General features: G+C 44.0%; 1 protein-coding gene across 3 annotated transcripts in view; it reads left to right on the forward strand.

Moving 5' to 3' along the window:
* Positions 1 to 23,586, forward strand: part of ctage5 (CTAGE family, member 5) — a 68,978-nt gene that overhangs the window by 19,282 nt on the left and 26,110 nt on the right. For all 3 annotated transcript variants that reach the window (XR_008723998.1, XM_055640515.1, XM_055640517.1), the window contains 11 exons: positions 2,735 to 2,878; positions 4,989 to 5,010; positions 5,104 to 5,192; positions 6,823 to 6,900; positions 7,472 to 7,582; positions 7,706 to 7,777; positions 7,854 to 7,958; positions 14,078 to 14,200; positions 14,282 to 14,345; positions 15,507 to 15,562; positions 18,953 to 19,043. Coding sequence is in view for 2 of the 3 variants with exons in the window: in XM_055640515.1 (XP_055496490.1) it covers positions 2,735 to 2,878; positions 4,989 to 5,010; positions 5,104 to 5,192; positions 6,823 to 6,900; positions 7,472 to 7,582; positions 7,706 to 7,777; positions 7,854 to 7,958; positions 14,078 to 14,200; positions 14,282 to 14,345; positions 15,507 to 15,562; positions 18,953 to 19,043 (955 nt within the window). In the remaining variant the exon portion in view is untranslated. The remainder of the gene's footprint in view (positions 1 to 2,734; positions 2,879 to 4,988; positions 5,011 to 5,103; positions 5,193 to 6,822; positions 6,901 to 7,471; positions 7,583 to 7,705; positions 7,778 to 7,853; positions 7,959 to 14,077; positions 14,201 to 14,281; positions 14,346 to 15,506; positions 15,563 to 18,952; positions 19,044 to 23,586) is intronic.

Below are 23,586 nucleotides of genomic sequence, written 5' to 3' on the forward strand. Positions count from 1 at the left end.
CTCACATTACACCCCTTCCCATTACAGGCCCGTTGCACCGTCCCATGCTTGACTCCCTCCCCGTTATACCGACCGGCTTGCTCACAACACCTCCCTCCCCCGTCATTCCCACCTGCTCACCCAAATTACCTCCCTCCCTCCCTCCCTCCCATTGCCCCTCATTGGCAGTCCATGGAAAGTGCCCCATTTGTAAACAAGTCATTACCATTGCCCCCTCCCCGCCCCTCAGTCCTACCCCGCCGCTATTGCCCGTCTGGCCGGAAGACGCGGCCACGGACGCTGCCCTTTGCCTCGGAAGCGGAGGCTGCGCTTTAAAGATGGCAGCGGGCCCGGGGCACCCGTCGGATCCACGTCCCGACTGAGCGGCGGAGGGACGGGACGGTCCGGACCGATCTGCGGGCAGGCGAGTGCATTATCCGCGGCTACTAACGGAGCAGCTGCCGGCGATCGCCCACGATTTTCTGAACACGTCGCTCTCCCGGCCGGCAAGTAGTTGGTGACGCCGGTCCAAGGGGTTGGGCACTGCCCCTTCTCTCCCCGATTCCCCACTTGCTCCCTCTTTACGCCGCCCCCCACTCTCCTTCCACACCCACACCCAACCGATGGTGTCGGCAGCAGGGAAATCTGGTCGTAGATGCTCTATTACCTGGTTGTCAAATTACAAAGGATATGAGTTTTTTGATTGAAAGGTACGGCATGGAAACAGGTCTTTTGGCCCACTGTCCACACCAATCACCTGTTCTATGTTTTCTCACTCTCATGTCTACTCCCTACACACGAGGTGCAATATGCAGAGGTCAATTAACTTACAAACCCGCACATCTTTTAGATGTGGGATGAAACCAGAGCACCCAGATGAATCGCACAGAGAACGTACAAACTCCACACAGACAGCACCCCCAGGTCAGGAACAAATCTGGCACTGTGAGGCAGCTGCTCTACCAGCTTCTGGCATGACATCTGTTCTGAGAAGTTATACCTTACTGGGAGTGTCCTTTCCTTATCTAACCGATCCAACATATGGATCTATTCAACAATATTGCAGTATTAACAATGTATGTCACCTAAAGCTGCTTTAGTGAAGTGCTAGTAAACAACACTTGACACCTCTCACTTTAGCATCTACTCCCTACACACTGGGGGGAATTTACAGAGATCAATTAACCATTATTGTCATATGCCCTGCAACGGAACATTTAAGTTCTTGTTTGTGGCAGGGCAACAGATGATAACAAACATAGTACTCAGTCGACACCATAATAAATAACAAAAAGTTGACAATATAAAAACAAACAAACAAAATAGTGCAGACACAAAAAAAACAATGTCGCCAAGCCCCTAGTGCAATCAAGGCAGTTCTGAGCCATTTGGGAACACAGACAAAATGTAATTGAAAGAGTTTCGAAGGTACAAAGACGTGTTTAAGGGTCAGCAGCAGAGGAAATAGAATAGGTGCTGAGTAAGGTGGAAATAGCTAATCATACGCCACTAATATGTGTTCTGAGGATCAGCAACATGATACCACATTGACAACATACTTTTCTCCCTCATCACGTTTCCCCTTAAGTACATGTATGCGTGCCAGCATGACTCTATCATGTGGTGAGAATTTCCACCAATATAGCAAATGTAGATGTTCTAAATTTTATTTCTGGAGGTTTTTTTTAACAAATATCATTCAATTTTGGGCTGCATTTCAAGGGGACTTTTAAACATTCCCCATGGAATTTATTTCAAGGACAAAAAATATTCCACACCGTTTATTTGTAGACGCAAAGAAATACAGATGCTGGAATCTTGCATAGAACACAAAGTGCTGGAGTAACACAGCAGGCCAGGCAGGATCCATGGAAGACATGGATAGGCGAGGTTTCAGGTCGGGATCCTTCTTCAGACTGAAAAGGGTCTCAACCCAAAATATCATCTATTCAGGTCCTTCCAAGATGCTGCCTGACCCGCTGAGTTACTTCAGCACTTTGTGATCAAATTTAACCTCAGTTGTAGAATATCTTACTAGAACTTTTTTCAGTTATCATAAGTCTCTCTGCTCTAATGTATTTTTTCTTGTGCTTTTCCTTTGCCTGAAAATGGGGTAATGTGTTTTTCTACCTTTTTTATGGCTATTTACCTGCATTGTTTATCTGTAGTTCCAGGTGCCAATGCACCCCGTGGAGAAAATCTATTTTCTCTTATGTATATGACTTCCTTATTTTTACTGACTGAAACATATCACTTTGTATATATGTTTTAAAATTGATTTGCCAGTAACATAGACATTTTGATACATTTTCATCATACTGCTCTTCTGTGCCACCAATGTATCGTGAATGTGATATGTCCACTTGTTTAATTATCTTTCTAATTTTTATCTTTCTAACTTGTTTAATTATCATTATTTGTCCCAAGGTACAGTGAAATTATTTTTTCTGTGCAATTCAGTACGTTTCACTATACATAAGCACTTGGAAACATCTCAGGCACAGTACAAGTGTATAGCAGTTATAGTGTATAGCAGTAGTATAGATTCAGTGACATTTTCAAGTCTCAGTTTGTAAGTGCGGAGTTCTTGACCTGACCATGATGGCCCATTGTCCTGTTTGATAATGTACTAAGTCTGGCCCCTACTGTTGTGAGCAATGTCTTTTCTGTTACTCTTCCCTGTAGCCTCAATATTGTTAGATCTGCGAATCCATATGGTATTGACTTTACCTTGATGTCAATATTTTACTTGCAGTCCAATCAGACAGTGATGGATATTTTGTCTGAAGACCCAGGAGCTTCTACAATCCTACGGGGTCCTCGCACGGAGCTGTTTCTGATTTCATTTCTGTTGGGGATTATCACTGCATTGCTGTTCATCTACAGGACATGCCAAGCAGTAAGTGTACTTGCATGTGTTAATTACTTATTTCACAGTAGTTGGACAACTAAGTGCACGTGAACCACCTCCTCCGCTGCATCTCAATTTCTCCGTCTCCACCACATCTGCTCCCAAGATGAGGCTTTCAATTCTAGGATATCCGAGGTGTCCTGTTTCTTTAGCAAACGTGGTTTCACCCCTACTATCACAAATGGATCCCTTACCTGTGTTTCCTCTGTGTCTTGCAGTTCTGCTTTTGTACCCCTTTCCCACTCTACCCCTCCAGAAGGAACCAGGATAGAGTTCCCTGGTCCTTAACTTTCACCCGATCAGCCTCCGCATCCAACACATAATTTTCCGTAATTTCCGTCACCTCCAACATAATCCAACCCACCAGTCATATCTCCCCATCCTCACCCCTTTCCGCCTTCCACAGAGACCACACCACAAAATTCCTTTGTTCACTCGTACTTTCTCACCCAAACCACCCCTTCCCCAAGGACCACCCAAACCACCCCTTCCCCTGCCGCTGCAAGATGGAACACCTGTTCCCTTTACCACTTTCCGCTCCTCCATCCAGGGACCCCAGCAATCTTTCCAGGTGAGACAGAGGTTCATGTGCACCTTCTCTAATCCTATCTACTGCATCTGGTGTTCCCCATGTGGCCTCCTGTACATCGGGGTGAACGAACGTAGACTCGGCGACCGTTTCACCGAACATGTGCTCAGTCCGCCAAGGCCTAGTGAATCTCCCGTTTGCTAACCATTTCCTGTTCTCATGCTGAACTTTCTGTCCAGGGCCTCCTCCATTATTACATGCAAATTAGGAGAACAGCAGCTCATATTTGACTTGGGAAGCTTACAACCCAACAGTATGAACATTGAATTCTCCAATTTTAGGTAACTACCAAAACTACCCCCCCACCCCCACTTTTTTTTTCTCCCCCTCTTTCCAAGTTCAAGTTCAAGTTCACATTTATTGCCACATGCACCAATTAAGGTACAGTGGAATTAGATTTACCATGCAGCCACACAATCAAAAAGAGCACAATACACAATAGAATATAACATGAACATCCACCAGGGTGGAATCAACATTCTTCACTGTGGTGGAAGGCAATAACGTTCAGTCAGTCCTCCTCCTTTGTTCATCCATGGTCGGGGCCATGAACCATCCGCAGTCGCCGCTACTGACGGCCCGATGTATAGGCCCTCTCGTCGGGATGATCGAAACTCTGACGTCGGGACGGATGGAAGGACACTCCCAAATTGGAGGTCCCGAATTAGCCGCTTCCTAACTTCACGATGTTATAGGCCGCAGGCCGGGAGTTGAGCCTTTCTCCAGCGATTCCCCGGCAAGGGACCCCAGACTCCGCGATGGAAAGTCCACGCCGTGCCCGCAGCTAGAAGTTCCGCAGACCACAGCCCTATTATGGTCACCAGGCCAGCGATCGGAGCACTCATTTCTGGCTAACCCGGCAAGGGTTCGCCCCGCTCCGCGATGGAAATTCCACGCTGCACCCATCGCTGAAGCTCTGGGCCTGACTCAGAGAAAGGCCGCTCCAATCCAAGCTGTTAGGCCGTGAGGGAGGCCGAAAATGCGACTTGGAGAAAAGTTGCATTCCGCCTAGGTAAGTGACTAAAAAAAGTTGCCACACTAAAACACACTTTCAGACATACTAAAAACAAAAAAAAGTCGAAAGGACGAACAGCTGCTGGGGAGGCTGCCACTACCCGATGATGTGTCGGACTTCCCTTGGACTTGCATCTATTTTTCCCCTCCCACCCCACCTACATCCCTTCCTCTAGCTTCACAATTTGTCAGTCTTTAATCCTTTTGTCTCACACCTTCTTTCTTTTCATATCTGTCCTTTGGCTACCCATCTACCCTCCCAACCCCTCCTTCCCCCTCACCTGTACTATTACTTGGCAGGCTTTGTCCTGCCCCTCCTCTCCTCCAGCTTTCTGCCCATCCCCACCTCCACACCATAATAATTCTGAAGAAGGGTCCCAACCTGAAACATCATCTATGCATGTTATCCAGCACTTTTGTCTTTTTTTGTAAACCAGTATCTACAGTTCCTTGTTTCTACTAGTAACTGTTACTGTCTTGCACGCTTTTTTTTAGGTGAAAAGCAGAAGGTACTTGGGTAAGTCACTACACGTTTATGTAATATTCTTATTCAGTTAATTTACCCTGCAATCTGATATTTTAAGTTTGCTATATTTTTATATTTTTTTAGAGAGAGAGAAACAACTTGCAGAAACAGTTGCTCAACTGATTGAAGCAAAATGCAAACTTCTAGAAAAACTGAGTAATTGTAAGCAAAAGGTTTGTGCAACTTTTACTCCGGTTTTGTGCTTTTTTGTTATTTGCAACAATTTGAATTGTCACTTGTATTGTATGATACGATGTCAGCATAGTTTTGATGATGCTATTATAAACTGCATTAATCTAGTTACCATATTTTATTTGAGTTTGCTTCTTATAGTTATTTTCAGTGGAAAGTGCACATTCCATGCCTAATTGAAATTAAAATAGTGAAATCCTGTAATAATGAAATCACTTTTTTACTCTGCTTCATGTCACTTCAGAAATTGAATTGCATCAGCTACTCTAAACAGTCTTCATGTGTAACCAAGTTAAAGACCATGCTGACTCTTTTGCCCATTTGTCCTAATTGGGGCTATCCTTTTGTGCTTTACCTGTTAGGTGTCTGTCAAAATGCCCCTTAAATGTAATAATTGTATTTGATTCCACCATTATACCTCAGATTTCCTTTAAATCTCTTACCTCTCACCATAAAATAGTCATCTTGTATTATATATCCTTACCATGGGGAAAAATGTTTGACTATCTACCCTGTTTCACTGTCTCCCCAGTTTGACTGTTTACCCTATCTATGTCACTCAATCTTGCATACTTCTGTTGCCTCACTTCTCTGTTTCCTTTGCTACTGGGAAAGCAAGTCCAGCTTATGCAAACTCTCCCCGTAACTCTGCAAGGAATATATTAACATTGAATTTATGTGTGTCATTGAATTCTGGGCAGTGCCTGTGAGTGGTGCTGTAAATAGATGTTTTCAGTAACAACTTCGTAACATTGGAGACTTGTGATGTAATGCACAACCTGTCTATCTGTTCTGTTGACATTTTAACTATCCAAGCAAATGTGTCCGATGAATGGGTTGGTTGGTTCTGCAATGGTGGAAGTATCTTCCAACCATGAAGTTTGAGTACAAGCTTGATCCATATTTTGAGAATGGATTATCTCAGTATGGTTGATCCGTTACTTTTTATGGCTATCCACATTCACAATACAAGAAGTATCATGGTGCTTCACTGAATGTGCCATCAGAGCAAAGGCAGAATTGAATCAACTCTGAAAATTGTGATCCGATCAGACGTAAAAATGTCTTTACAAATGTAATATTTATTTATACACAGCATTACACGACAGTACTAAAGAATTTAAAAAAAAATACCCTTTTTAAGATTTATGTAACTGATGTGCTGCTGCATCTTTAACTTGTGTAGATTTTCACAGTTTAGTTTAGTTTTTTAGTTTTGTTCAGAGATACAGCACAGAAACAAGCCCTTCAGCCCACCAAGTCTGCACCAACCAGTGATCCCCGTTACACTAGCTCACACTAGGGACAATTCACAATTTTTATTTTATGGAAGCCAATTAACCGACAAAACCTGTATGTCTTTAGCATGTGTGAGGAAACCGGAGCACCCAGGGTGAACGCACACAGTCATAGGGAGAATGTACAAAATCTGTACAGATACCACTCGGAGTCAGGATTGAACTCTTGTGCTGTTAGACTCCAACTCTACCACAGTGCCACCACACCACCCAAATATAGTTTCCAAATGTTTCCATCCTGGTGAAAATAAATTCAGATCAATCTCATTTATTAATTTGCCCCTAATTGACGCCGTTGTCCTCTTGTCTTTAGTACAGTGAATTTGAAGCATCTGTTGAAGAAGCAGCTGTTTTAAAACAATCAACAGAAACAAAGACTTTGCATCTTCAGGTAAGAATAGTTAAATAAGCTTCTGTAAAATATTTTTTATTACCCAGAAATATGTGCTTAAAATATGACAAATTAAAGCAAAATGATTATGGAAAGGGGTGTGTTATAGGGATTGTTGTTATGATTGTTTATATTAAAGATTGTTATATTAAAGTTTATAATTGTTTATATTAAAGAATAATGCAGTGAATCTTATGGAATCACAAGAAACTGCAGATGCTGGAATGTTGAGCAAAACACAAAGTGTTTCAGGTTGGGGCCCTTCTTCAGTCTGAAAAAGGATCCTGAACCAAACGGTGACCGTCCATTCCCTCCACAGATGCTGCTCTCACCTGCTGAGCTCCTACACCATCTGTGTTTTGTGCAAGTCAATCTCACACTTGAATTAAGATTGTTCAATATTGATTGAGGTCCTTTTTGATAAAGTTTCAGTAGAAAGAAGTTATCCTAGTTTCCATATCATGACAAAAGACAGTCAAATCAAGTTTTAGGATTAAGCACTTCTTGGTCTACTTGTATTTATTGGCAATTATATTTGTGAGCACTTTAATAATAAATACTTTTTTTTTAGGAAACGTATGCCAAATTGGAGCAGTCCAATCACACACTTAGACAATCAATTGATCAGTTCACACAGGATTTAGAGAGAGAAAAACAAACAAGGTCTCAACAAAGTAATCTGGTATGTAATAATTCAACTGTTGTTTTAACCCACTATTGACTAATCTTATAGATATCTACAATGATCAACTGTAAAAATTATAATCTAGATTCTCTGCAGACAGTTGTACTTTCTTTCATCCAGATTACAGAAATTCGAGGAAATTTAATTGCACTGGAAAATGAAGATCAAAACCTCAAGACCCAAGTAGAAGAGGTGAGGATAGAAGAAATTATAAAACACTGCTGTAGTGTGGCAGAAGAAACACTTATATTCCTCTTTGTATTTTAAGGCTAAAAAGGAATTAAAAGAAATTCAGGTTAATGATACAAGATTCCAGGAATTTATTCAAGCTGAAAAAGAAGAGAATTATCATCTCAAAGAAAGCAACAAACAGGTGGGATTGATATATTTTTACCAAACCTTTTATATCAACTCTATTGAATAAAAGCAACTTGAGCAATTTTCTTGAGCAATTTTCCACTGAATTATGCTTACTGATGTATGTACAGCAATGGTAAGTGTAATGACAATGATACGAAGATCTCGAGTTTTAGATGATTACAAAGTATCTTATTTTGACCTGATTTAAATGTTTTGTTCATTGTGTAGTATTTTCCATCATTTTCTGGACCATCTTGGAACATAGAACAGTCTGTTCAGCCTAATATGTCTGTGCGAACACGCTGTCTCCAATAAATGAGCTTGGTATGATTTTGGTAATCTCGGGCAGATGGGCCTCGTCAGCCTGGGAAGGCAGTCCATCCAGGAGAGGGATTTAAAACCTCCACTGCCTTGTGGCCATATCCAGTCATGGAAAAGGCTCCTGGAGTAAACCTCAAGAAAATCCTAAGGCTGTCCGTTGTTGTCTACAATCTCACTCTGGCAGTTCCTGCGATGGCGCTGGTGCCAAACTGTAACGGCCCTGCTGTTCCTTTGGATCGATCAGCGACGTGGAGAGGGGGGACGTGCTGCATGGGCAACAGCCTGTCCTCCATATGACATCACCCAGGCTTGCATCCGACCACACATCACCTGCAAACTAGGATGCATCACCCATGGTCAGTCATGACCGAGGGGGGCCTACTACTATTCCAAAAAACGCAAGGAATCATGGGATTTGTCAAAGGTCAAAAGCGAACGAAGCACTGGTTGCATGAACTGTGTATAAATTCTTATCTTTATTCATAATTTATGTATAAAAATATATTTAATCTGAGGAATGGGGGTGCCAGGTAGAGGGTGAGCGGGGTGTAACAGCGAGAGAGAGGGGACCGATGCGGGTGGGAGATGGGGGAGAGACATTCTCGGCTGCTGCGTGCACACAGACCTACGCCCCATCCGCAGCTAGAATCGTCCCCGGCGCCGCAAGCGTTGCTGAACCACCACTGGACTGCTCCCCGCTGAGTGTCCCATCCCCGCCCAGGGGGCGGCTGGAGACGTCCGGGGCGACCCGGGTGCGCAGTTTTGGTCCCCTAATTTGAGGAAGGAGATTCTTGCTATTGAGGGAGTGCAGCGTAGGTTTACAAGGTTAATTCCCGGGATGGCGGACTGTTGTATGCTGAGAGAATGGAGCGGCTGGGCTTGTATACTCTGGAATTTAGAAGGATGAGAGGATATCTTATTGAAACGTATAAGATTATTAAGGGTTTAGACACGCTAGCAGGAAACATGTTCCCGATGTTGGGAGAGTCCAGAACCAGGGGCTACAGTTTAAGAATGAGGGGTAAGGCATTTAAAACGGAGATGAGGAAACATTTTTTACACAGAGAGTTGTGAGTCTGTGGAATTCTCTGCCTCAGAGAGTTGTGGAGGCGAGTTCTTTGGATACTTTCAAGAGAGAGCTTGATAGGGCTCTTAAAGATAGCAGAGTCATGGGGATTATGGGGAGAAGGCAGGAACACAGTACTGATTGTGGATGATCAGCCATGATCACATTGAATGGCGGTGCTGGCTCGAAGGGCTGAATGGCCTACTCCTGCACCTATTGTCTATTGTTTATTCATGGGACACTGGCGGCCCCAGGCCCACAGCCAGCGAGGAGAAGAAGCGCCAATCCCAACTCAACTCTGCCTGGCCAACCGACAGCCCCAGACTGACGGGACACCGGCGGCCCCAGGCCCACAGCCAGCGTAGAGAAGAAAGCCAACTCCAGCCCAATCCCCGAGGAAGCCCTCCCCGATGGGCCGGGAACCGCCAGTCACAGCACCCCCTGCCCCACCCAGCAGTCGCCGGCCGAGAACCAGCCATCAACACAGAGCTGCAGCAACTCAGCTGGACAGGCAGCATCCTCAGAGAAAAGGAATGGGTGACGTTTCGGGTCGAGAGCCTTCTCCAGAGAAGTTGCCTGACCTGCTGAGCCACCGCAGCACCCCGTGTGCATCCCCGTCGATGACCGGCGCTCGGTCCCCGCCAGCACCGAGGAGGCCAACCGACAGCCACTGGACAAGGAGAGAGGCGCAGCCGATGGTCCCTGGCCTGCCCGGGAGCCGGAGCAGAACCAGGCCGGAGCCAGCGCCATCCCTCCGCGCTGGCTGCAAGTCTGGGACCGCCGGCGCCCTGCCAGCCCAGTGCCACTCCATCCACCCTCCGTCAGGGACGAGGCATCCGAGAGGGGATGGGGACAGGAATGGCCCAGCAGCAACTCAACAGCGTCCGCAGCACCGGAGACCCAGGCTCGGCCTCGACCATGGACGAAACGCCGGTCTGCACCCTCGCTCACTCACCGAAGCATAAAGCAATATATATGACAAAATCATTGTAGCTTTGCACAAAGGAACAATAAATACAACTAATTCAATTTGAAAGCAGTATTTTCTTAACTAGAAGTATCAAAGCTGGGAAATACGGATGAAACGAAGGTTCAGCTGCTAAGCTACCAACAATGTTTATGGCGAGTGACCTATGACCTGGGCATGTGCAGTCGAAATACCAAGCTCGCTTATTAAACTAATCCTTCCTTGGGAATTTAATTACCAATTGGGGTGGCAGATTGCAACCTTCACATGGTACGCCCTGTTTCAACGAATGCAATCAATCTGGCGTGCACAATCAAATAAGATCAAATAGAACAAGTTGTCCTACAACCTTAGGCTGTACACGCCATATTCAAGGAGAACTAGTTATAGTTAATATCCTCCATTCTGGGCAGTATCCTGGCAAACCTCTTTTGTAACCTCTACAAAGCTTTCTCATCCTTCCAGTAATGGGGAAACCAGAACAGCACATATTACCCCAGATGTAGCCGAAACAAAATTCGATAAAGTTGCAACGTGACCTGCAATTTTACTGTCCGAAACATGCTGAGTGTTAGAATCCAGATCCACTGTACAATTACTTGCTGGTCATTTCTCAGGACTTGAAATACCCAAACCATCGGACCTCCGAATTTTCTTTCTCCTTCATTAAAAAGGTTTAGTGCCACATCAGCACTGAGAGAACAGTTTCTATCCACTCTGTCTTTCCCTGTACTTAGCTTTCAGAGAAAGTTTTGAATGACAAATGGTCCTCCATGCAAAAGAGCAACCAATTCAACCCTTGCCCTGATCTAATCATGCAGCATTTAATGACTAAAAGATGGTGAAATTGTGTTTGGCGCTCTTTCTTCCCCTTTCTCTGGCATGTCTAGAGTTAAAATCATAAGCCCTCCTTCGTCTGAATTTATGCTTGTTATGGACACTAATCTGTGGTTGAACAATCCACTGCAGTCAATCTTTGAATTAAGAAAACCACCATATTTATGTCACAATTTCATTAACAGGGATCACTTTATTTTGTATTAAGCCGGCCAAATTGGCTATAACACGATTTCTATCAGATCTAGAGAACATTGGCAAACAGCAAATAAAATTGTTTTGGAAAGTCTAGGGAAAATAAACTATTTCCACCTAACCACCTCCCATACAATAATCAGACGCCATTGTTTCTCAAAAACAGGGTCTGTCAGGTTCTTTGCATGTCACCATTGGAATTGACATGTCATTTCTCTTGACACTTGTGCAACATAGAACAGTGCAGGAACAGGCCCTTTAGCCCGCAATGTGTGTGCCAAACAAGATTTGATTTGATTTGATTCAACTTTATTGTCATTGCACAAATACGAGTACAGGTACAACAAAATGCAGTTTAGCATCTAATCAGAGTGCAAGGTAGTAAAAATAGTGGTTAAAACAATATGTGCAATGTGGATGAATTAAACAAGTGCATAGGCAATGAATATATACAGATAAAAGAGTATAAAGATAGCTAGCGTCGGGCCTGTGAGTTCAGCAGGGTATTTTGGAAAAAGCTGTTCCTCAGCCTGCTTGTGCGAGACCTGAGGCTCCTGTACCACCTCCCTGATGGGAGGAGGGCAAATAGTCCATGGTTAGGGTGAGAGGGGTCCTTAATGATTTTCCTGGCCCGTCTCAGACACCATTTGCGGTGGAGGGCATCCATGGCAGGGAGCGGGGCACCGATAATGTGCTGAGCGGTTTTCACCACCCGTTCCAGTGCCTTCCTGTCAGCTGTTGTGCAGCTGCTGTACCACACCGTGAAGCAGGTGGTCAGGATGCTTTCAATGGTACAGCGGTAGAAGTTGGACAGGATCTGGGGGGACAGGTGAACTTTCTTAAGCCTCCTCAGAAAGTAGAGGTGCTGCTGCGCCTTTTTGATCAGTTTGGTGGTATAGAGGGACCAGGACAGATCCTTTGAGATATGTACCCCGAGTAATTTGTAGTTGGAGACGCGCTCCACCTCAGTCCCGTTTATGTGGATGGGGGTATGTTTGCCACTTCTGGTCTTCCTGAAGTCTATGATGATTTCCTTCGTCTTGAGTTGAGGACGAGGTTATTATTGGTACACCTGACTGCCAGGTTCTGGACCTCCTCCCTGTAGGCTGATTCGTTATTGTCCCTGATCAGTCCTACCACAGTGGTGTCATCGGCAAATTCTATGATGGCGTTGGAGCCATACATAGGGACGCAGTCATGGGTGAAGAGGGAGTAGAGGAGAGGGCTGAGCACACAGCCCTGTGGCACGCCGGTGTTCAGTGTCGGAGCGGAGGAGGTGAGGTTGTTGATCCTAACAGACTGGGGTCTGTTGGTGAGGAAATCCAGTGTCCAATTGCAGAGGGAGGTGGTGATGCCAAGTCCACTGAGTTTGGTGATCAAACTGGCGGGGATGACAGTATTAAATGCGGAGCTGAAGTCGATGAACAACAACCTGATGTAGGAATTATTGTCCAGGTGGATCAGGGCAGAGCGTAGGGCCGCAGATATGGCGTCCTCTGTAGACCTGTTGGGCCGGTAAACTGATGGGGGTCCAGTGTGGGAGGGAGGCTGGATTTGAGGTGAGCCAAGATCAGTCGCTCAAAGCACTTCGCGATGACGGGGGTGAGTGCCACTGGGCGAAAGTCATTGAGACTCCCTGAAGCTTACTGTTTTGGCACTGGCACAATGGTTGAGGTCTTGAGGCAAGTAGGGACGACACCCTGGGCCAGTGACAGATTGAAAATGTCAGTTAAGACCAGGGATAGATGCCAAGTTAAACTAATATTCTCTACCTGGAGGTGATCCACATCCCTCCATTCACTGCATATTCAAGTGCCTACCCAAAAGGCTCTTGAACACCACCATCATATATGCCTCCACCCCTGGCAATGCAATCCAGACCTTCACCATTCTCTAAGTACGATACAAACCTGCCCAGCAAATCTCTTTTAACCTTTGCCCCTTTCGCCCTAAGCCAAGCCATCTAATCTTTGACATTTCCATCGTGGGAAAATGTTTCTGACTTTCTATCCTACCTATGCCTCTCATAATAAACTTCTATCCGATCACCCCTCTGCCTTGAAAGCTCCAGAGAAAACAATACAAGTTTGTCCAGCCTTTCCTCATGGCTAATACCTTTTAACCCAGGTAGCATTCTGGTAAACCTCTTCTGCAACCTCTTCAAAGCTTCCGCATCCTTCTTGTAATGGACTGACCAGAACTGGACACAAAGTCCTATAAAAATGCATCACAGCTTCCAGACTCTTATACTCAATATCCTGATTAATGAAAGGAAACAATACTTTATTAAACATTATAACATACTACTTTCAGCATTTTTAGCTTGAAGTATACTATGAAAAAGACCTGTATTTTTGAAAATCCTATTAGAGAAATATCTTTGTTATTGCACGTTTGAAACTCTAGCCTCTAACCCCCTTTGTTCTTATCACACATTATTTCTATAACATGCGGTTTCTTAGGAACACAACTATTGTGTTATAGGAGAATGACCTGTATTGTTAGTTATCTCAGATTACCTCCATTTATTAAGGAGCTGCATTGGATTAGTGAATCAAGCTGTCTGTCTAAGTTTGTGTTGTATTTTATAACTGCTTAGCCATTTTACTCCTTAGAATTGTTTTAATAATTTTGTTGAGAGAAAATACTTTGAAGATAATGATAGTGTTCCAGTATGTTTTCTTTAAAAGAATAATAATAATACTTGTTCAATCCTTTAGCCTAATTGTGACATTTCTGCCTGCAGCTGTTCCAAGAATCAGAAGGATGGAACGAACGTTACAGTGAGCTGACTGAACATATTAACTTGAGTGTAAAATCGCAGAAGGATATAAGGGAAGTTCTTGCATGTAAAGATAATGAAATAAAGGTAAGATTTGTTATTGTGAAATCAAATAATGCAAATGTTTCAGTTATTGGAAATGTCAATTTTAAAACTTCTTTCTTTTAGTCTCTAACAGATTGCCTTCTGAAAATGAAATTGTGGAGTGTAACTGAAGACAATCCTTCAGAAGGTAATAACTGGGACAAATGATACATTATAGCAAAAAGTAAATCTCAGCCTTGCTCTTAAAAAAACATTTGCTTTTGAGCTTGACCTCTTTACTCAGACCTTGCCTAAATCAGGTTGCCAATAGTTGTTAGATTTGGTGAACGCTTTGGAAGAGGCTGTTATGTGAATAATGGCCGGTAGGAACATCAAATTGTTGGCATGGTTGTTGATCCAGCATTGCAATTAGTTGTGAGACCTCAACTCATGTCCCACCCTCACTCCCCCTGTCCCCTTCTGCCTATATTCCTCTCTTTGGCTGTACATTTCAATAATTCTCTCTCCTTTTCTAACACCCTTTTATCTCCTTTTCACATATAGCCGTTGCTACATTCCACGCATCTGCCAAACCACTCCCCCATCCCCTCCCCCACCACAATCAGTTTGAACAAGGGGTTGACCTGTCCATTCCCTCCGGCACCTTGTGTTTTGCTCTTTTGTGATCAGATAGAATTGGATTAGTAGAGTATGTCCAACAACCCAATTAGGCAGGAAAAATAGATCCATTTACTGGGAACTGTAGACTCGGGAACAGCTCCTTCCTCTTTGTTATCCAGCTTCTGACCGGTCTTTCCATCAGCTGGGGTACTGTCGGATTCACCTCTACCCCATTGTGGACTGGACTGTCTATGGAACTGATGGGCTAAAATGCTGAGAACTATATTCTGCAGTCTGTATCTTCTTCACCTTTGCTCTATTTATTGTACTTGAGTTTGACTTTACTGTATTTGTGTATAGTATATCTGATCTGATTGGATAGTATGCAATGCAAAGCTTTTCACTGAGCCTTGGTACATGTGACAATAATAAACCAAAACAACTGAATTGCTATGAATCTCACAATGTTTTACAATTATGGTTGCTACTTAATTATTGGCCATCTTTATTACTACCTATCTTCTACTTAGTCAGATGAGACAGCAGGCTGAGCAGTGGCAAATTGGTAAATGAGTGGTTTTCATAGTTAAAAAATGTTTCCACCACATTTGCTTTGTTTTTTTGTGATTTCTCGTTGTTTTCAAAAAGGTTGGTGTTGATCTACATTTCTCTTAAATATTCTACATTTTAGAGTCTGAGGAATCCTTTCAGTTATTCTAAAAAGTTTTTTTTTCCCACTATGTATTAGAAATTCCAGAAGAACAACAGAAGCAAAAGATTGAAAATTTGATTTATGTTGCTAAGGTACGTTACGTGGCACAGCGTACAAGCATTATGTCCTTGCTATAGCAATTGATTACTTAGTTTCTAACAAGAATATCCTGGCCATTGTTGTTTGAAGCTCCACTTAATGGCACTTGTATTGCATGAAGTAACCCACCTGTTATGATTGGCAGCACTTGAAAGATTATTCCAATTATTTTGTTCCTATCCGCTGCCAACTATGTACATTTATGGAGCCCTGCTGCACTGGAAATGTTTGACAAGTGGTGCAGCCAGTTCTGAAGTACACCTTCAACATAGTTAATACTATTTAAAATCACATTATTTGGCCAATAAATGTTAACACTGTTTAGAACATAAAACAGTACATCACAAGAACAGGTCCTTCTGCCTACAATGTCTATGCCGAACATGATGCCAAGTCAAACTCTAATCTGCCTGCATGTGATCCATATCGCCTCATTCCCTATTTCAACGCATTTCAGATCAGAACTTTTCATCAGACTGATTTGTAGTATGGAAAAGAAAGCTGGAAGCGAGGTGGGTGCGGGTCATAGTTTGGCAAGAGGAGGGAGTGTTGCTTTATTGATTAAGGAGCAAGTCATGGCAGTAATTTGAAATTACATTACTGATAGTTCATCCAGTGAGGTTATATGGGCAGAAAAGGGGATGATCACTCACCTGTTCCCCCAACGAAATATTCCACTACTCGCCCATATCCCCCAACTGCACAGGCACCTCTCATTTCCCCTCATCCCCCAGCACTCCCTCCCCCTATTCTTCACCCTCTCTCTTCTTACCCCTCCCCTCCCCCAATCCCTCCTTCACCTCCTCCTTTCCCCTACCCTCAGTTACTCCCTCCCTCCCCGTAACTCCCCTCCCCTCCCTACCCCCCTCTATCCTCCATTCCTCACCCCCCCCCACTGCCCTCCTCTCCCTCTATTCCCCCTCTCTACCTCCCCCACTCTATTCCCCTCTCTACCTCCCCCACTCCTCTCCCTCTATTCCCCCTCCTCACCTCCTCCCTCTTTTCCATCTCCTCCTACCCTCCCCTATCCCTTCCTCACCTCTTCTTTCCACTACCCTCAGTCACTCCCTCTCTCCATAGCTCCTCTCCCCTCTCCCCTCCTCTCCCTCTATCCCCTCTCCTCCCCCACTCTCCCTCCCCAGGATCTTGAGGTTGCCGCTCCTCTCCCATCTGGCGTGCCCTGGAGGAGCATCAGCCGTCGGCGTGGATCCTCGGCTCGGCTCGGAAGCACCAGCAGCTACGGCCCCGTGGGGTGGGGTGGGGGGTGTTGGGAGATCTTGGAGAAAAGACGGGGGAAGAGTCATGGGGAGAGCGCAGTATCACGGGGGAGGGGAGCAGGAGCCAGCGAGGGGGACCAGAAAGGAAGGGGCATTGCGATGGCTGGGCGTTTGGAACTCACAGCGGGCGCTGGATGCTCTCCTCGCTGGGATCAGATTTTCCGCTTTCCGTTTGGTGACATCTCTGACCGCACCGCATCCGGTCCCTCTGAAAATTGTGCCCGGTTGGAGACCTCCACCGGCCACCCGCAGCGTCCCTCAGCTCCAGTAAAGACGCGATGGCGCAGGAAGGGGCAGACCGTCTAGGGGTGTGACAGGAGAAGAAACCAATCTGCGCGCCGCTGACTGGCAGGAGAGGAGATTGATCTGTGCACGCGTGGATTTTAAAATTTTTAAACTTCGCTAACTTTTACAATATATCACTGATCGGACCGAAACTAGTTGCACTCGCATCACAGAACTGTGAGCGAGCTGGCGAAAAATCGTAGCGCTATTGGGTACCATTTTTGCGCAAATAGAAAAAACGCGCAAACCGGACGAGCATATTTTCAGTTATGTATAGATATAATAATAAAATAATATAATATAATATAGATAGATATATATAGATAGATAGATAGATAGATAGATAGATAGATAGATAGATGAGAGGAATAGATCGGGTAGATGCACAGAATCTCTTGCCCAGAGTAGGGGAATTGAGGACCAGAGGATGGTTCAAGATGAAGGGGAAAAGATTTAATAGGAATCTGAGGGTAGTGGGTGTATGGAATAAGCTGCCAAAGGAGGTAGTTGAGGCTGGAACTATCCCTATGTTTAAGAAACGGTTGGACAGGTACATGGATAGGACAAGTTTGGAGGGACCCAAGCGCAGGCAGGTGGGACTATTGTGGCTGGGACATGTTGGCCGGTGTGTGCAAGATGGGCCGAAGGGCCTGTTTCCACATTATGACTCTACATAGTTCCTTGAAAGTGGTGTCTCGGGTAGATAGGGTGGTCAAGAAGGCTTTCGGTACATTAGTCTACATCAGTCAGGGTATTGAGTGTGGAAGTTGAGAGGCTGTGTTACAGTTGTACAAGACATTGGTGATGCTGCATGTGGAGAATTGTGTTCAGCTTTGAGTTGCAAAGTCTGTTCTGATTCTATCCTATTTATCTCTTTTAAGGGAAAGCTGCCTAGATGAAACCTCTATTTGTAGAGTGTAGAAGATAGGGAAGGGATTGACTTAGGTGAGGTGTTTAAGATGATTGACCTGATCAAAAGAGAGAATGTTTCCTCAGTTGGGCAAGTCCAGAGCAAGAGGAAAATCTGAAAATTAAAGTTAGAACATTCATTTGAAAGCACTGCTTCACAAACCCTGTAATGAAAACCAGTAATCTATTCTCAAAAAGGCTGTTTAGACTAGATCTTTTTACATTCTCAAACCAATATTGATAGCCTTTTGTATGGTGAGAGTATCACAGAATATATAATGAAGGTTGGCAAATACATAGAACAGTGCAGATCAGGAATAGGCTTTTCGACCCACAATGTCTGTGCAGAACATGATGCCAAGACCAACTCTCATCTGCCAACACATAATCCATATTCCTCCATCCTCTGCATATCCATGTGCTTATCCAAAAGTCACCAGGTTAAATGTGACCATCGTGTCTGCCTCCACCACTATGCCCGGCAGTACTTTCCAGGCACTTGCTACTCTCTGTGTTTTAAAAAAAAACTTGCCCTGCACATCATTAAACTTTGCCACTTTAAACTTCTAGAATTGAAAGTACACATCAGTCATGAGCTGAATGAATGATTAATATTGTTTTAATTCTTGTTTCTTGATCTGCGACTGCAAGGAACAAGAATACATCAATATTTTTGATCAGTTTGCTTACAGGACTGCCACTTATTTTATTAATAGTGATACAGCACAAATGAAAGGCACATTTACCTCATTGTGCTAATGCTGACTCTTTGATGGAGTTGTAACTCTCTCCAGGATAATTACATCCATGTAATTTGAGTAAAAATAAATAATAACATGAAATATGTAACTTTAAAACTTCACAATGCTATGCTTTAAATGTTGATTTAATATCTTATTTTTTAAATTAAAGCTAAATGCTAGTTTGAAATCTGTGGAGGAAGAAAGAAATCAGATTCACGGCAAGTTGTCGGATGAAATCAACGCGAAACAAGAACTGATGGGTAATTATAAGAGACATCAGTTCTCATATATTTTGTGGAACCTAACGTTATGCCACATGCCAATGTTTTTTTCCCAACCTTATAACTTCTTGGAACTAATGAATTGTAGTTCATCGCACATAGAATCATAGAATTATATAGCTCAGGCTCAGTTCATGCTCAGTCCAACTCGTTTATGCCTAATAAGATGCCCCATCAAAGCTAGTCCCATTTACCTGCAATGGCCCATACCCCTCTTAAAACCTTCCCTGTCCTTCTAGCAGGCATTTATGATAGATTCTTGACTTAAAATAATTCATCTTTCTTGCATGTTCTGACTGAACTGTTTCCACGCTGCGTGGTCAGAGTGAATTTTACAAGTTCCGAAAGATAGATCTACAAGGTCACAGGGTGAATGAACATGGATGATAAAGGTCTTGCTTTCTGGATCAGAAAATCAAACTCTCTCTGAAACAACTACTTTTCTTCGCTATAGTCCAGAGTGCTTTTTAAGTGTTGATTTGCAGTTTGAAATTCAGTTTCGAACTGTTTTTCAAAAGTAAAATTGCGTTGATGCTGGAAATCAGAAATGAAAACAAACTATGCTGGAAGAGATTTGAGCAACATATGTGCCTTCTGTTGCATCTTAATTCTGCTACTAATTAACTACATCTGGAGTATTGTGCACAGTTCTGGTTACCACAATACAGGAAGGATGCGATAACGCTGCAGTTTTATCTCTTCTTCAATTGTAGCCTCATCTGCTAAGTATTTTTGATCATTTTATTTTTTGCTAAAAGGAAGAAGTGGTCGATTTGTCTAGATAAAGAGAAGATGTAGTGTATTTGGCATTCAACAAGAATTTTAGAGCCAAATACATTTGCATCACAGACAAGGTATTTCGGCTCATGATTGGGTCATTGTGCCATACAGCAGAGAAACGGGCCCTTCGGCCCAACTCTCCGTGGCAAACAAGTTGCTTAAACAACCTTAACCCACTTGCCTGTGCCTGGCCCTTATCCCTCCAAACATTTACTATCCACATACCTGTCCAAGCATCTGATAAATATCATAATTGTACCCTTGTCCCTACCTCCTCTGGCAATTGGTTTCATATTTGCACCACTGTATGAAAAACGCACACTTAAATCTTCCTCCTCTCACCCTAAACCCATGTCATTTGTTTTAGACTCCCCTACCCTAGTAAAAAAAAAGAAGCCTATTCACCATCTCTTTGCCCCTCATGATATTATAAATCTCAATGTCATCAAAAGCTACAAGGTCATCAATAAGGTTACATTTTAAATGACATTTGCGTGGCTATATCGATAGGAAGGGTTTAGATGGCTATGGGAAAAATGCAGGCAAATGGGACTAGCCCAGAGTTCCAACTTGGTCAGCATGGACAAGTTGGGCTGTAGGGGCTGGTTCTGTGCTCTATGAATATCCCTTCTCCTCTTATACTCTGGAGGGGGAGGGGGAAATCAAGGGAGAAATCCAGATTTATATCTAAAATCTTCTGGTTCCAGTAGCTTCCTTGTAGATTTTTGTTGCACCCTTTCCAAAGTAATAACATCCTTCTTATAGCAGGGCAACCAGAACTGAGCACAGTACTAAATGTTTAAGAAAGAACTGCAGATGCTGGAAAAATCGAAGGTAGACAAAAGTTCTGGAGTAATGCAGAGGGTCAGGCAGCATCTCTGGAGAACATGGATAGGTGATATTTCGGGTTGGACCTGTCTTCACACTGATTATGGGTAGGTGGGGGAGAGGGGTTTGGGGGTTGTATTGGATTGGGGGAGAAAGAAAGCTGGGAGAGGCGAGGCAGCACAACATGCGGCTGGTGGACACAGGCGAGGGGGTGGAGGATCGATCAGCAGATGGTTAGAGCAAAAGCCAGAGATTAAAGCAGAAGGTGTGAGACAAACTGATTGAAGAGTTGCAAATTGTGAAGGATGGAATGTAGAAAGGGGAGGGGAGAAATAGGTGCAAGCAGGGCCGGCCTTAAGCCGATTTGACCGATTGCTCCCAATTGGGCCCTGCGCCTAAGCGAGGCCCCGCATTAATGTTCCGTATTTCGTACGGAAATACGAATTCTCTTTGTTAGATAAAGATTTTTTTTGATTCACCATCCGGATTTTTTTTAAACGAACATGTATAACAACCACTGCACGGCCATCAGACACAAACGATTTGTTAACTAGCACTTCTTAACAGCAAGTAGTTAACACCTCGTTATGCAATGTCATCAATCTGCATCCATCCACATTCCTCAGTAAATGTTATTGTGTTTTGAACAAGTATTAATAATGCCGTGTTCCTTTGAATAAAATTCACGCGGCGTCATTAATACTTGTTCAAAGTTCAAAGTAAACTTTATTGTCAATTCAAATAAATTGGATTGAAATTGCGTTTAAAACACAATTACATTTACTGAGGAATGTAGATCGATGACACGTTGAGAATTTCATTAAACTCACGATCATGAGTGAGGGCCCCGGACCGCGAGAAGGGGCTTCTTCCTGGTGTGCAGGTTAGTCATTCACCTACCAACCCACGCTGTGTCTCTCTGTCTTTTGCTCTCTCCCCCCCTCCCTCTTTCTCTCGCGCTCTCTCTCCTGCTCCCCATCTCGTCTCTCTCTAGCTCACCCACTCCTTCTCTATCACCCTGTCGCCTCAGCATTCCCGGAATCATTGACGTTTTGCGGTAGACAAAAATGCTGGAGAAACCTAGCGGGTGAGTTCCTCCAGCACTCTGTGTTTTTTGTTTGGCTCTGAAGTTGAAGGTGGCTCAGCGGGACGGGCAGCGGCTCTGGGGAGAGGGTTGCGTTTCTGGTCGAGACCCTTCTTCAGACAATCACAAGTACTCTCACCGACGAGAGTTCAGTTCAGTCTGAAGAAGGGTCTTCTCTCCAGTCGCTGCGCTACCTGGCCTGCTGAGTTACTCCAGCTTTATGTCTATCTTCAATTTCAGAGAATTACAATTTCTCACGGGGGGCTTATAACATCTCTAAACCCCTCTGGGACCCTCTGAACACCTCTAAACCCCCTCTAGCCCCCCTATTCCTCTCTATTCTCCTCTGAACAATTCTAAACACACCTGAACTCATCTGAAGCCCTCTAAACATCTCTAAATCGTTTAAACCCCTCTAAACAAGGAGGCTGCAAGGTGACTTGGATAGGCTGGGTGAGTGGGCAAATGCATGGCAGATGCAGTATAATGTGGATAAATGTGAGGTTATCCACTTTAGTGGCAAAAACAGGAAAGTAGACTATTATCTGAATTGTGGCCGATTAGGAAAAGGGGAGATGCAACGAGACCTGGGTGTCATGGTTCACCAGTCATTGAAAGTAGGCACCCAGGTGCAGCAGGCAGTGAAGAAAGCGAATGGTATGTTAGCATTCATAGCAAAAGGATTTGAGTTTAGAAGCAGGGAGGTTCTACTGCAGTTGTCCAGGGTCTTGGTGAGACCACACCTGGAGTATTGGTACAGTTTTGGGCTCCTAATCTTACCATAGAGGGAGTACAGAGAAGGTTCACCAGACTGATTCCTGGGATGTCAAGACTTTCATATGAAGAAAGACTGGATAGACTCGGCGTCTCGCTAGAATTTAGATGATTGAGGGGGGATCTTATAGAAACTTACAAAATTCTTAAGGGGTTGGACAGGCTAGATGCAGGAAGATTGTTCCTGATGTTGGGGAAGTTCAGAACAAGGGGTCACAGTTTAAGGATAAAGGTGAAATCTTTTAGGACTGAGATGAAAAAAACATTTTTCACACAGAGGGTGGTGAATCTCTGGAATTCTCTGCCACAGAATGTAGTTGAGGCCAGTTCGTTGGCTATATTTAAGATGGAGTTGGATGTGGCCCTTGTGGCTAAAGATATGGAGAGAAGGCAGGTACGGGATACTGAGTTGGATGATCAGCCATGATCAATTGAATGGCTGTGCAAGCTCAAAGGGCCGAATGGCCAATACTCCCGCACCTATTGTCTATGGTTCTATGACTGCGTCCAACTGCTGTCTGGTTCGTTGATCGGTTTGCTAGATATGAACTATTTTGGGAGAGAAAAATGCTCATGGCAGACCAAACGTGTTAAACAGAAATTGGTCAGATATTGAGCTTTACACAATGAGAAATCATGTGAAATAATCACTTAATTTAATTTTAAATGAATGTACCTGCATGTTATATTGTTTAGTTTGGAGATACAACCAGACAGTCCACTGAGTTCGCACCGACTAGCGATTTTTGTTACAGATTTGACAATTTTATTTGGCGGCCAATCAAACGCTGTCTCTAAGGGGGTTGCATCCAATCACCAACCAGCTTGCCTCAAAATTCCCGTCCAATCAACAAATAGGTCTCCTCCCGTCCAATCAGCCGCTGTCTCCAAGGACATTGTGTCCAATCACATAATTAGCAGCTACGGTAAAGGTTGGAAGCCAGCGGAGCTACTGACAGGCAAACGTGAGGGAGCAGGATACTTTTTTCACGCAGAGAGTGGTGAATCTCTGGAACTCTCTGCCACAGAGGGTAGTTGAGGCCAGTTCATTGGCTA

The sequence above is a fragment of the Leucoraja erinacea genome, chromosome 9, assembly GCF_028641065.1.
Source record: "Leucoraja erinacea ecotype New England chromosome 9, Leri_hhj_1, whole genome shotgun sequence".
Classification (NCBI taxonomy): domain Eukaryota; kingdom Metazoa; phylum Chordata; class Chondrichthyes; order Rajiformes; family Rajidae; genus Leucoraja; species Leucoraja erinaceus.